At 33.4% G+C, this 16,329-nt stretch overlaps 1 protein-coding gene and 1 non-coding gene across 4 annotated transcripts in view; one reads left to right on the top strand and one right to left on the bottom strand.

Annotated features, from left to right (window-relative positions):
- Positions 1 to 273: 273 nt before the first annotated feature.
- Positions 274 to 16,329, top strand: part of LOC139122100 (sodium/potassium/calcium exchanger 5-like) — a 33,667-nt gene continuing 17,611 nt past the window's right edge. For 2 of the 3 annotated variants that reach the window (XM_070687489.1, XM_070687487.1), the window contains exons 1-2: positions 306 to 790; positions 14,853 to 15,155. In XM_070687489.1, the coding sequence (XP_070543590.1) occupies positions 532 to 790; positions 14,853 to 15,155 (562 nt within the window). In that variant the 5' untranslated portion in view covers positions 306 to 531. The other variant, XM_070687488.1, reaches the window with a different exon arrangement.
- LOC139122260 (U4atac minor spliceosomal RNA) lies at positions 15,635 to 15,765 on the bottom strand. Its single transcript, XR_011549421.1, has one exon. It is a non-coding gene; the product is annotated as a U4atac minor spliceosomal RNA (small nuclear RNA).

The raw sequence follows: 16,329 nt of genomic DNA, 5'->3' as shown, positions 1-16,329 counted from the left end.
GCGCATGTCTCTTACTGGCCTCGTATCAATTGAATCTATTGTCTCTTTTAATTTCTTCTACTATTATCATCAAAGACAGTTCTAAACAGATTTGATTCATCTACAATATATATTGAATGATTTGTAAATTCAGAAAAGTATAAATTACAACAACTGATCATAATTTGTCAAATTTATTTCTGTGTGTTTTCTTGTCTTGCGTGAGGTTAAAGGAAATGTTGCCCTACGAGGGCGCCAGACTTAAAAATAATTAATTAATGAATTCAATACATGGGAGATCGTACTAGGTTTGTAATGAGGATTAACATATAAGCCCCCTCCGTACGCATAAGTGGGACACTACTATTCAAACCACTACATTAGAGACGTAGCAAAACGCGTATATATAACGACAGGAAGACCGGTTTCGTTGTTTGCATTTCATCACCGCAAGTGATAATACACTTTCGTTTGATCGAAAACGCAATCGAGAAACGGTTTGACGCCGACGGGACTGCAAACATATTAGCCAATACAATATAATGTACTACAATGTCTTTTCATTTTCAATCAGTTCACCAAAAAGATGTCGAAGATCACAGGTTGCGGACTCAGTACGTGGACAGACGCAAAAGAGCCCGGGTTTATTTGATGTGGTATGGCTATGCGTTAATACTGTCGTTGCTGACGCTCGTCTATGTTGTCAAGTTGGTCAACAATTCTCTGTTCGAAATTGCTCATTCAGACCCATCTGCAGGAGAAAGTCGCGCCTACGAGTTCAAGAGAAATTCTCCTGATAATGCAAGTATTGGTAAGTAGAGTGTTGTCACTATTTTTTTCAAAATACACACAGAGTTACTGTGACGTGATAAATGTATCATTACTTTTAAGGCACAGACCCTTGAGAAAAACTTTCTCTGGGATCTATGTTTAAGGCGACTATATCGTGTAGCCTGGATAAAATTATCCCTGCGTATGATGCCGTGTGTCCCCGGCGTTATACGGTCTTCCGCCGGGAACACATAGTATCGTACGCAGGGCTAGAATGAAACGTAATCCAGCGTTTCTTGACACAAATTGTTGCATTATTAAACTTTTAAGGTATAAACCACTTTTCTAGTATTTCTCGAGATTTAACTACGTTCGTAAAGACCCTTCGGTCTTATTACAATACAAGTCCCAGCAAAAGAAAAAAGTTTTCAAACTTTCCAAATACTGCATTTATGATGGGTATAGTTGTGTACCGTGCAATATTGTCAAACCACGGTCCCTCCACAGATGATGCACTTTGCAGTGTGTTTCCATGTTACTGCGTACTACCCACAGATTGTTCTCCTTGTCCGCGGTACTACCGTATCTACTCATTGCTGAGCTGCTCGATTTTTCAAGGTCTTTGCGTTCCCTTCGTTATAGTAGGTACCTGTACTGTAGGCACTATTGATTTCTGCAATTTCTGCCGAAAATCTCATACCAGCACTATTCTGCTACTGTTTTTTCTAGATCTAAGTCACAAGCATGGTGAACAATATCAATTATATAACACTTGTGTTATTGTAATTTAGCAGGCTTCCATAACATATCATTTTTCAAAGTTTATGTGGTTATTCATATTGTATTATGGTGAAATGTTTCTCATTCTAGGTTATGTTATTGACTGATTTTTAACCATTGAGTGTATCGGAATAAATGTACTCAGAAATCAATGTGAAATATCCAATATGAATCCTATAATGGATTACCAATAGGATTGTCTTAGGATTTCTAAAATCACAATAGGATGCATATAGGACAATCTTCAAATGACCATTAAGATTTCACAAAAGTCCAAGAAAAGTCCTTTACATTCATGTACAACTTTGTTCTGTAAAGTTCCTTTTGGATATTTTTGATTGAAGCAGACCGTTTCTGTACTTTGCATTCTCTGCTGTTTTCTTCTTGCCTTGTGAGTTTGGCTCTTTAGTAAAAAGATTGGTTTCTTTATGACTGCAACGTCTCAGGTTTTATTGTGAATATCATGTCTCTTTTTTTAGTATTATGTCTTATTTCCCTCATTAGTGATATTTTTTCATTTATAAGATCCAATTATTTTCACTAATAACAAAATATATGATACGGAAAATTTTACATAATGCAGTTTGCAGATCATATATGTATAATCTCAGTGGTTGGATATACAGTGACAATATGATTAAATACTCTGTCACCAAAATATCCTACTTTAAACTTGACATCTTTAATATATGGATGTACGACAAATGATATCATAGTTTATGAAAAGTATTTAAGAGAAATACTAAAATATTAATTTCAAGTTTTGTGAAGGTCTGAGTGAGAAAACAGTAAATCAATTGTACATGACTGACCTACTCCATTTCCTTGAAGAAGATCATATGATGTGTGAAATGGTTCAGTGCCATTTGTCCTTGTATATATTTACAAGTACAGGCTTCAAAGTTGTCACTTCAGCACCAGAGCTCAACAAATATAACTATATAGGTTTAGCTTACATCATTATGAATACTCATGCAAAGTAGCATGAGTTTTTTAGTTGACAGTTCCTTTCTTGTGGAAACATTCAGTTGACACCTGTTTTGTAGAAACATTCATTTGACACATCCTGTATTGTGGAAACATTCAATTGACACCCCTGTATTGTGGAAACATTCAATTGACACCTTCTGTATTGTAGAAACATTCAGTTGACACCCCTGTATTGTAGAAACATTCAGTTGACACCCCCTGTATTGTAGAAACATTCAGTTGACACCCCTGTTTTGTAGAAACATTCAGTTGACACCTCCTGTATTGTAGAAACATTCAGTTGACACCTCCTGTATTTTAGAAACATTCAGTTGACACCTCCTGTATTGTAGAAACATTCAGTTGACACCTCCTGTATTGTAGAAACATTCAGTTGACACCTCCTGTATTGTAGAAACATTCAATTGACACCTGCAATGTAGAAACATTCAGTTGCCTCAAAAACTGCTTTTTCAATTTTTTAGAAACCATCCATTGTAGCCTTCATTATTTCACATGTGTTGTCATAAAATGGAGTTTCACATCACAGTTTTCAAAACTCCATCAAATTTATAGAATATTAATTATCAACAAGAGAAAGTACACACCCTTATATTATTCCTTATGGGAATATAGCTGACCAAAACTAGTGAATCGAAGGGAAATTTGTCCAGAATGAAACTGAACACACTGTAAATGAACATGAACTTTACTGATCTATGCAGAACTAACTTTCAATTCCAGCAATATGTACTAATATAGACAAAGAAATAAAATGATCAACTGACTATTGACTACTTATTTAGTTTTACTATAATTAAAAATATATGATGGGTAGAATCAATCAACTCTGTTTATATAATTTACGGATTGGCTTTAACTACCCCAAAACAATATGGTATCCACTCTGTATAGTTTAAAGACATACTTTGTGAAGTAAATAATCATTCATGTAATAGTAAATGGGTCAATATGGCAGCTGAATTGTAAATATGTGCATGTATTTTACATTTTTGAATTGTGATAACAGTAAGCTGGTCAAAAACCTGTTGTAATATATAATTTTTTATTCATATTTTTAAATTTAATACTGGGTAATATCATTGTCTGCATTATAGCATTTCGTTGTCAGTTATATTATGGTAAAAACGAACTCTGTTAAAAAATTGGTGATATAACCATTATTACATTGCTTTCAAACTTTTTTTGTATGAAATAATTAGAAATTAGTCAACAATGGAAATTGCTGAAGGAAGTAGTGATTAAATGTCAAATGTTGATGTTTTCAATAGTATAACTGTTGTACTCATAAAAAGTTATCACACTTAGGAAGGATTAATTGAACAGGTGCTATCTGACAGTATGGCGCACAATGACATTACATATATTTCACTTATATGCTTTAATTTCACTCCAAGATTTTTAATTTTTTTAGAAAGCTGATTTTATGTTTAGTTTCACATGAACATTCTTGACCTCCCTTAGGACTGAACATCTCATTAGAATTCTTCTCATCATTTTCTCTGCAGTGTCAGAACCATATTTGATGATTTGAGCAGATACCATTGTATGTACATTCAGTCTGCAAATATCAAGATAATCTGATGACAGCTGGTAGCTTGTGCAGAAATGCAACCTATTGAACAGTGGTATATAGAAAGGTTACTTCAATAAATGTACTGGACAATTAGTTAGACTGTTTCTAGGTCACAAACCTTTATTGATCACTTAATATTTCACTTCGGCTGTCTTGCATACATTGCTATTAGTTGATTCTATTATTCATGCATTTTCAAATGTTGGCCACATATTTTTGCAGGACATACTAGACAAGACATAAGTTGATGCTGCATAATGACACAAAATTCAGTGGTTTAATTGTTTTGAACTGATTTAAGTTAAAATTATGGTTGACATACTCTCTGTAGCATAGCGTCTCATACTACAAACTGAATACCGTCATTTACTGTACATTGAGATTTCAATGTGTACGTCTCTGAATGCTATACTTCTGAGTACAATACTTGTACTTGAAAGTTACAGATGTGAAAATTTATTCCCTAGAATACCAAACTTCAGGACTATATATGCAGTGGTTTAAAAGTGATCAAATCTAATCAAGTTGCCATGCACTTATACCAATATACAGACTAAATAGATATTCATTTTGATTAGTTCCATAATATAAAACTTTGCCCACAAATGCATGGCTAGCCATCATAAGATCCTAACTTTGATATAGGTATTATTCTTACTTGTAAATCCAATCTCAAATTTGTTCTCAACTCTGTTAAATCTCTTGGCATTTTAACTGAATACCAGCATTTATTGATGTCTGGTTTTGTTATTCTCAATAAATATACACGTCTTGTCCATTTATTTCATAATCAAAATCATCTCTCACACGCAAGACTTTTCTTGTTTATTGTGTCATTACTGTTTATTGTTTTACGGCGAAAACTTTGAAGGTCTTCTACCTTTATATATTTTTCCTGATGATAATTATGATCCATGGATTTGTGTGTGAAAGTGAAAGCTGTTGTAATTTAAGAATTGTTTCTCAATTCACTTTTCAGTGAAAAAAATCAATAAAGCATATAATACTGACATAACATCAGTGGAGACAATATGTGTGCATGGAATACAGACATGTTACCTATTGCTATTTTAAAATGTGCTGTCTTTACAATACTGAAAACTTTAGTCAAAGATATACTCAATTTATTCACTGACATTCCTTATGCCAAAGAATTTATAACAATTGTACTTATCCCGTTGCTCTTTCTGTTAAATATTTTATAAAGAATGAGGTACATGTATATTTGGTATCAAAGGTTAGATACCAGTAAATGTCATGATATTCTTATTTTTGTACTAGCTACTGTCTGTGATGTTTTTTCATCTGATAGCTATAAATTAAAGCTTGAGTGATTATCCTGTTTTACAGTTTGTAACACAATTCATATTTATGATCACAAAAATACACTCTCCTTCAAGACTATTATCAAATCACTTTAACTGTAATGAGACTTTTCATTTTGCCCGAGGCCCGTAAGTTTTATCATGATTACATAAAATTTGTTCATATAACATTTCTTGAGACTGTCATAATTTTGTTTGAAAGAATCAGTGACATCTTCCATTAAAGCTGACAACAATTATCTAGACCATTGGTTGAGGTTTTTGAAAAACCGTAAATCCCAGCCTTACCAGTAATTGTCAAACAAATCAGTCTAGCCATTTGACCAATCACTGTCTGAACATCTCAGTGAATATAATAGAATACTGTAAGTTTATGGAGAATCAATGACGCTTTGACTGCTTTGTTTGAAATCTTCAGAAAACAATCAGAAACACATGGTAACAGTTTATGTATTGTTAAGGTGTACCTCAGCTACTATAGGATATATTGATTATGGTAATATTGCCATCACCACAGTCCCACTGTGCCATCACCCATCATTCAACGTGTAGTTTTGAAGACAACCTGCCAAAAATTTATTGAATGGCCTTACCTTTGTTGGTTCTCAGAAGATTTTCAAATGAAAGTTTAAGAGGTTCTCTCCATTTGTGCTTTGGTCAGCACCATAGACAGGATGTGTGTGCCCTCTATCTTTGTTGAGATGTGCTGACAGAGCAACTTGACACACAGTGTAGTGTGGCCGTGATTTTATTCAAGGAAGAACATGGCTTTCTTCTATAGAAATGTACAAATGCATTATATACATAATACACCATATACAGCATATTGGATAGCTGTTGATGTACTGTGATGCCTTGTGAATGGTTTGAAACATGCATTATGTTTTACTTCTCCATAAAAACTGTTACAGATTTATAACAAGATGAATTTGATAATGAAACAAGCCTTTCTATTGCTTTGTTCTAGACATATATCACAAATGAAACCTGATTAATTACCATAATGTATACTTTACGTAGGTTGAACTTTGAACCCTAGAACAGAGATATACATGTTCGTATGAGAAACTTTTACAGATTAATTTGCTCATTGTGGGTCAAAACATCATTTTCTTAATAACCACTCGTCAGATAGCTTTCAAGTTTTGGTCAATACATTGTTTATCAAACTTCTTGCCTGACTGCTTTCACATTGGTATGTACGGTATCTTTATGAAGATGACCCCTCAAAGACGTAAAAATAATAACAAAATGCATACTGAAATGATGATTTTAGGTAAATTTCATATTTTTTAGAACAATCTATTTGTAAAAGCATAACATCAATATGAATGGTTCCTATACATTACGTGATTTAATTCAGAAACGTTTCAATGATGATAATATTTGTGTTATATGCAAACTTGTGGGTTTTTTGTTGAAGAAATCATGAGCATATTTGTTCCAACATTGTCATTTGATTTTTAAGTGTTATGACCTGATGTGCACTTATTCAGTTTTTCTCCAAGTAATATTGTATTATTATAAATAGTAGTACTTACAATTTCAGTGGTCAATATTGAGTGTCTCACATAAATTATTAAATGACAGAGAATATCAAGAAAGTATTCCTGTTGATGTCTCTCAGACATATCACAGTGGAGCTATGTGTACCTTTAAATCACTTGTCTTGCTGTTCCTAAAGAAAAACATCCAGCTTTGAATGTTGCATTGAAAATTGACCATGTCAAGCCTGAACCCATGGAGTACAGTATGTACATGGGTAATTTATGTATGTAACCAGAAAGTCAGGCCTGAAAGGGTTAAAGCAAAACTCTTATATGCTACAGCCTATGAATATTATTATTAAGACCTAAGTCATCCAATTTCCTGATACCCTATGAAAACTACCGTACATGTATTGTAAATTTCCATAGGTGAAAGGTTAAGGCATTAAAGTAAACAGAGTGGTGACATATTATACCAGCATGTGTCCTGCAATTTTTTGACATATACCATACAGTGTTTGTTGTTATATATTGATATTTACTCATGTCGACATTATTATATGTCCTGAAATAGTACTGACATAGGTTACTTTTCTTGTCCAAAGAGACGGCATTTCAATTCACACAATAGGAATGATTAGGCCAACACATGCACATATTATAGTAATAGTAAAATTACAAAAGCTCCGTTTTCATAATTTGTGTTGTCCCTATTTCTATGTGTGTGGGTCAATATAACTAGACATTGTGAAAACAGTGGGGATGGATGTAAAAAGCACAAAATCAGTCATAGTGTCATTATGCTATGGGATAGGCTTCTGCCAAGGTGTAGAAATAATTTTGATATTTTTAAATATTGTGTAAAGACTTTATAGAAGAGGTTTTTAATGTAATTGTAACTGTGATGTTGTTATTTTTTAAAATTGTGTCAGCACTGTACAGCACCTTGAGATGTCATTTTATGTGGTACGCATTTTTAAAGAAAAAAATAGACATCCATATTATGGTAAAAAGAGTTTATATATATTTAAAAACTATCTACTGTTGATTGACCAATCAGAGTGCTCAATTCAGGGTGTTTTATCTACTCATAAGCCTTGGCCACCAAATTCCAGAAACGAATGACAGCGCCATAGTAAAGTACTGTCCAATCAAAGTGAACATGTCATAATCTGTAGACATCTGGTACGTTTAATATTCAAATTTGGTTACACAGCGGAAACCAGCTGCAACACAAAATCTGCTGTGGTACAAATATAAACTAATGTGCCCTAGGGCATTTAAACTAATGTGCCCTAGGGCATAAATAGGATGTTCCATTACATTGGAAAGCTTTTTCACAAATAAAAGTTTTAATTCATATCCTAAACATGTTACATTGACAAAGGGGACGGTTGACGTAAACACATTGAAAACGAAAATATATCAGTTAGGGGCGATAGTTTTTAAGTCGGATAAAACCCTCATACTCGGGCTCTTCTGGTATATAAAGTCCAACCCTACGATAAAATGTCTCGGCCTGCGGCCTCGACATTTTATCGTTGGGTTGGACTTTATATACCAGAAGAGCCCTCGTACTCGGGCTTTATCCTATACATATATATATATATATATATATATATATATATATATATATATATATATATATATATATATATATATATATATATATATATATATATATATATATATATATATAAACAAAATCCTTTTTTTGACTTTCTATGCCAGAATTTTAATATACTGTTATGATATAATAGCAATAAATCACACCCAGCGACGGTATACCACTCGATTTTGACCAGTTCACTTCATATATGCACTCGCTTTCGCTAGTGCAAATATGTCTTGAACTGGTCAAAATCTCGTGGTGTACCATCGCTTGGTGTGCTTTATTGCTTAAATATGTACCAACATTATAACAAAACTTATTTAAAGCTGACTATTGAACACAGTACCCTCACAGAATTAATAACTTTGCAATCACACCAATTTTATACTTCATAAGTGTTATTCAAAACTAAGGTCATTCTACTAAAAGTTTAATTGTATAAATTGGCTGTAGAACATATCACTTCAAAAACAAACATTATGAAACATGGCTCTGCAAGTTTCATTGGAAACCATTGTTTGTTTTTTTTCTAGTTTTTACTTTTTCTGCATGCGTCAAATATTTACTGTTGTCATTTAAATAAGATTTTTAAAAATATTTTAAAAATAGATAATGCCACTTGAACCAAACATGAATTCAGTACTCTCATGTACATCCTGTATCACCAATAAAGGCGGAACAGCTGTTCTGCAGAATTTTTGACCAATAGCATTTAATTAAACATTTACAATTTCTTCACTTGATCATATATACCTGTGTAAATAAGATCATACAATGACCGTAGAAGTTGCTTCTTTTAATCCTTTGTCCAAAATATGACATCAATATCTGCCAATAGGCAACTTGACAGCCACAACTACTGGAAGAATATTTTACTCCCACTAAAGAAAAGCCCTTCTGTCTTAATTGTTGAAGTAATGCACTGAAAATGTAAAGGTTCTAGTTTCAGTTACTTCATAACAAGTTAGTCACTCTAGCACTATATCAAATACAAGTATGTGGATTAATAGAATCCCATACTCCAACTATATGGGGTGAGAACACTGCCAAAATTATCTTGAAATCTTTCTTTAAACTTATTTCATCATTATTATTTCATTATTTGGTGATTTGGTCATAATTATTTCAGCATTTGGCGATTATTATTCCATAATTTGATCATTATTTGGATATTATTATGACATGATTATGACATGATTATGAACTTATTTCGTAATTAGTTTGTTTTGCCATTATTCAGCATTGATGTCTTGATTTTGAACGTATCATTATTATGCCATTATTTGGTGATTGGGTCATTTTTGTGTCATTATTTGGCCATTGTTATGCGATTATTTGGTCATAATTACGACATTTTCTTGACATTATTATGAAATTATTTAAGTTCATAATCATGTCATAATCATGTCCAAATCATGATCAAATTATGGCACAATAATTACCAAATGCTGAAATAATTATGACCAAATCACCAAATAATGGAATAATTATGATGAAATAAGTTTAAAGAAAATTTTAAGATAATTTTGGCAGTGTTCTCACCCCATACAAGTACCTGGTATCAGATTTCTCACACATGCCGCAGGCGAGTGTGAGACGTACAATTTTAAAATATCCCCAATGAGTATGAGAAATCTGATCCCAGGTCCTTGGTGTGTGAGATTCTTTTTCTCACATGACCACAGAATGAGTTAAATTCATACAGGAAACATTCAATGATTATTTCAACTGTCTGTGACTATCCTACTTCGTAGCCACACATTATTCCATGTCACTAAATATAGTCCCAAATTTGTCTCAGGTCACACGCTATGCTCACAGGCAGAATATTGGCGATTTTGCAATGTTCTTCTACTTCTTTCAAGTACTGTTTGAATAGTTATTTGGAAAATTCAGCCATATGTCTTTTGTGAGTCTGTCACCAACGAAGTAGAGTACTCTGCCACTGCATTGTACATGTGACCTGCTTACTTTGTAGTTCTGGTCCTCATGCTACTCATCTTGCCATTGGATAATATTTTGCACTTGGAGTAAATTAAAGGCCATATATTATCCAATCGGAACTGATGTAATATATACCGCTTTCATGTATGCTCATTTACACACAGTGCGGGACGATTTCTGAGAGTGTGGGATCAATTTTTCCTACACCATCAATCCCAAACTCCCAGAGGCCAGGAATGTTAGAAAAGGTGTTCTATTTCTCAACAGAAAACAATTTCAAAAGCACAATATGTGTGATTTCATTTAAAATTCAACTGACAAGAATGATAGCAACCTCAAGAACCCAAACAGCAAATGACAGAGTTGTTGAGTCAGCCAACTTCCGAAACAGCTTTTGCCAACATAAAAATGATATATCTTATAAATAAAACCTGTTAGTGTACACAAAATTTGAACAAGTAAAGAACGTACAGAGTATTCACGAGCAGAATTTCAAAACAATTGGATGCACACCATTTGTGCAAATTTTATCATAATTTGAACAAGTAAAAATGAGTTAACATTTTATACCATAAGTCCATAAGTATGTATAAAAGTTGTAGTGTAAGACATTTTGGAGGAAATCGTAGATATTTAAAACAACCAAAAATACTGTCAATGTGACACCACCCCCCCACCCCCCATACAAATATGCCATTACAATCATAATTTGAACGACTAGTATTGTTGTCATCTGTAAGCTAAAGCTTTTAATGATTGTTATCACTGATTTTGTTATGTATGTCAATGACAGTTTCATGTTTTACTTCCCATTGAAGCATGTTGAGATACACAGTATTCAGCATGTCAACTCAGTCTATACATGTGTAAAATTATTGATGACATGTGAATTCTATGGCAGTCCACACTAGAATTCAGAACAATGGTGCATTTTACATGTATCTGTGTATTGATGCCATGTTGATGGACTAAATAATGTTGTAAGTGTTTTAACATATATCTGACGCTGTGTTGGTGGACTAAATAGTGTGGTAAGAGTTTCAACATGTATCTGTGTATTGACGCCGTGTTGGTGGATTAAATAGTGTGGTAAGTGTTTCAACATATATCTGACGCTGTGTTGGTGGATTAAATAATGTGGTAAGTGTTTCAACATATATCTGACGCCGTGTTGGTGGACTAAATAGTGTGGTAAGTGTTTCAACATATATTTGACGCTGTGTTGGTGGACTAAATAGTGTGGTAAGTGTTTCAACATATATCTGACGCCGTGTTGGTGGACTAAATAGTGTGGTAAGAGTTTCAACATGTATCTGTGTATTGACGCCGTGTTGATGGACTAAATAGTGTGGTAAGTGTTTCAACATATATCTGACGCCGTGTTGGTGGACTAAATAGTGTGGTAAGTGTTTCAACATATATTTGACGCCGTGTTGGTGGACTAAATAGTGTGGTACGAGGTTCAACATGTATCTGTGTATTGACGCCGTGTTGATGTACTAAATAGTGTGGTACGAGGTTCAACATGTATCTGTGTATTGACGCCGTGTTGATGTACTAAATAGTGTGTTAAGTATTTCAACATGCTTTCAGGAGTAGAACAATTAAAAACTTACAATTGACATACAAAACAAAGATAGTGCAAAAATCATCACTGAAAAGACACACATAAAGCCATTGCTTCCTTAATGAATCAATTCAAGAAGAGTATTTTTTACCAGAATTGATGTAAGTATCCCAAAGCACAGAGTATCGGTAATTATTTCACAATTTGACAAAACAAACCTTTTAGAGCAAACCTTAGCATCTAAAACCATAAACATGAAGTGCTCTGACAGTTGCTTTTTTCAGACAAAGAGAGAAAGACACAATGATAGGCAATAAACAAACCAGTTACTTTTACATTTTTTTTTATACATTGAAAGCAGAACTGATGTAATCTATTAATATCACCAAAAGACCTTCACTAAAATTTTCATTCAGAGAATATTGTACTGGTAGACAGAAACCTATATTTATGTCCCTGTACCTGATCTGTATTCACATACAGGTACTTTGACATTCACATATGGGAGCCATATTTTTATACTTTTTATTTGAAATTGATGTCATCTGCAAAATATATAGTTTTCAATGGTATTTCTTAGTTGTAATTATATTCTAGAAAGGTCAGTGGTCAGATTTAAACACTGTTGACCATGTGTAAGTAGGTTTTGGAATCAATATTTGTAGATGCCTTCTGCATGTTAGCTCAGCAGGGCGGGAAAAAAATTGGTATTTATATTAACGTAGTTGAATGTCAATCAGTTATAATTGTCCAATAGTCACAATGCACATCAACCTAAAGTTATAAAATGTTATTTCTGTTTCTCCTCATGTTATTTGCCATCGGAAGTGGGCAAACCATGCTGCCAGTAAAACCCTTTATTGTGTTTATTCCATATGCTTTTAGCAACACGCACCCTGTTCTGAAAGTAAAATCATATTTTAACCAAAACCATACGGAATGTCGTTGTTTGATTCTAGCCGTTTATGGCAACATAAACTGTATTTTTCTCTCAAACATCTGGTACATACACTTTGAAATCACTTGCAGGACAATTGATTCGATAATTCTGATGCAAAGCATGAAATACACAAAGCGTACAACCCCACAATCCTGTTTCTTATAATAAATATATTTCAAATGAATGCTAAAGTGTCATGAATTTTATTGTCTTCAGGGCCTGTGTACCATTTTCAACCATCATTGTTCCATTTATTTGATTTACAATACTCTAGGCTCTTTTGTAATCATACATGAACATGTTCCAGTTTGTTTGTGATCAAATTGTTTGTTCACTTGCTACTAATGTTAGAACTGTCATTAGTATTCCAGTGAGGAAACAGGAATGCAGCGACATGAGTTATTCAAAAATAATTTGAAAATGATTTATCTTGCAAAGTGGACAAAGCTTTAAGACTTGCATTCATTGATAACAGCTTACAAGTTTTGCAAGTAAAATGTTATATTCAATCAGGGTTTTATATCATTTATTTACCGATATTCAAATTTTATTTATCTATTCATCTACCACCATTTCTTTATATATTTATTTACTCATTGCAACATTTTAAAATCAGAAACCCACTACAGGTGGAACATTAGTAGAAGCATCAAAATACAATTACAATTGTTTAAAACTAAACCAAAAAAAGAAAAATAATCACTGCATTCAAGATGAAATAAACATAATTCACTGCATCAAACTTATATTATGTTAATACTGCGTAATTAGGAGATGAGTATAATGATGTATAGGTTTGTTTGAGAATTCATTTATCCAGTGTACAGCTCTAAATAAAATTCGTCAGTTTCTGTTGATATTTGACCAACAGAATTTTCAAAAGAGTCACTCATAAGCAAAAGTCAGGTGATGTATTATTATAGATTTAATTTGTAAATTAAATATATTTGTTGTGAAAAATATTTCCTGCATCAACTAAGAAATATCGTTAGCCTTTTCTCTAGGGATCTTGTAATTGCATTGCGCAATAGGACCATTTTCATGTCAATCGTTTTTTATCACTGAATACTAGTATTTGGTTGTTTGTTGTAAAACCTGCTTTTCTGACAACAACACTTTACTAAAAGCTTTCTTTTTTTTCATTTTATTTTTTTATTTTTTATTTATTTAACAGTTAAACAGCAACCATGAAAACAGCACAAACAAATGAAAACAGAACAAAAACAAACATTTATAAATCACAACTATGAGGCAAAATGTGTAATAAATGTCCCTCACTTTTGTGTATGTTTTTTCCAGTGCGTCATTTGACAATGCTATGCATTTTTCTGTATTGTACACTGACCTTGCATAATGTTTAAAATTAACAAAACTTGGAACTGAATTCGTGTATCTACATTTGAATATATAAAATCATCCCATAAGAAAAACAAAGTTAATAATTGTGTTAGCTGTAGTATCTATGTCCCCAAGGATACAATTCATATCATTCAACAATAATTTTGTCTGTGTAATGTCATAACTCCACTTCTTTACAGAGTTCCAAAATTGACCTGTGTGTACAATCAATCCCTAAGTGTGTAATAAGCGATTTGTAGGTAAAATCTTTATAATACATTTGTATCGAAAATTCAATGGTTATTTTTAAAGGAAGCAAAAAAACTTTATCAAGTGGAATAACAATATAAAGAATATTATGCCAATACATTAAGATGTTAGAAGGAATACCTATAGGTGTTTCTAAATTCATAAAATAAATGTACATATCTCTATTAACCAAAAGCTCTCTTTTTTAGAACATAGCAAATATTCCCCAAAAGCCTAGTGTGCTTTCAAGTTTTCATAAAGTGACATTAATGATAACTTTCATCATATTCACAGTGGAGCTGACACAATCAAGACCAAGATTATCAAATGAGAGTACCTATACTACAAGCAGTCCCCAAAACTCTTCCACAAGTCAATCAAACGTCAGTGATTCCACAACAGATGTGAACAGACATGAATTATTTCCAAATTGCTCACCACCGGCCATCAATCAGTTTCCAGTAGATGTTTTCACATTCAGCCAACGCAGACATGGTGCTATGATATTACATGTTTTGCTGTCCCTCTACATGTTTGCTGGACTAGCTGTTGTCTGTGATGAATATTTTATTTCATCTTTGGAAAGAATCAGTGAAAGTAAGTAAAAACACAGACATATTGATATTTTTGCATTTTGTTAAACAAAAGTATTTTCATTCTTTCTTTTTAATTTGCTTGGTTGAAAAGATACGTGTTCAGTGTTCACAATTTTGTGGTGTAAAGAAAGGTTTGTAATTTTTTTTACATAAAGAATTACAACGAAAGTAATCACGCCGATTTGCTGAACCAATTGCTTGGAAACAATGAAATTGTGTGACAACAAAACACACAGTGGCAGTACAAGCAATATGTTTCCAGAGTTTATCTTAGAACAGATAAGTTTCTGATCCTAAGTTGGTGTGGGGTTTGCATGTACACCCATGCCCTAAATGTGTATCGTTGACACTCAATTTGTGACAGTCATGGCTCTACATGTGCTACGCAAAGTTCTCACCAGTATATGTACCCGTAATCAGCATCAACACATCATTGGAATGAGTGCTCAACCCTTTTCCTTTCTATTGCCATAGTGGGGGATTTCCAAAAATTGCACCCTTACCAGCACAACAGTACTGGCGGTGCGGTATGTGTTGGGGTCAGGGTGTCAGCATAACCACTCTCACTATTCGTTCATTGAGTGATCGCTCTCCGCCATGACAAGGACGTGAACAAGAATGTAGGCAGTCAGTTGTATAAATAATCGTCCTGTAAAACTCTATGTACGGTTTTGCTATCGGCATGCATCAGCCCGGGTAAAGATATTATATTTCATAGTTGGGACTCGGTGAAGAATTTCACCAGTAATGATAAAAATTATTGAAATCTTCATGTTCCGTGATGTTTAAAGACAAATTTAATAATTGAAGATGTGGAGCAGCTGACGAGAAACTTGCACATTTCCAGTGTGCATAAATTTAAATAGATTATTCAAAATAGCAATCTTTGACTGCCGTTCTCAGCTGCTCAGCACGTAGTGAACATAGGTCATGCGAGTGAAATGATGCTGTAGTGTACAATTTGAATAGATTCGTTCACGTTCCGTGCTTGATTTGGTCTACGTTTGTACGTTTGTTGTTTCAGTCATTTATATAACATCTTATGTTTTGTGTTTCCTTATTTTAAATCGTGTCCGAAGACAGCCGACGTGTCCAGCACACAAGAATCAGCGTCCGGGCGCTTGGCTCATCGCTTCACAGTCACTCGTGGTCTATTCAGCTCTGGGACTATTCGC

This window comes from Ptychodera flava, chromosome 21, assembly GCF_041260155.1.
Source record: "Ptychodera flava strain L36383 chromosome 21, AS_Pfla_20210202, whole genome shotgun sequence".
NCBI classification, from domain to species: Eukaryota; Metazoa; Hemichordata; class Enteropneusta; family Ptychoderidae; genus Ptychodera; species Ptychodera flava.
This window is presented reverse-complemented; position numbering and strand designations above follow the sequence as displayed.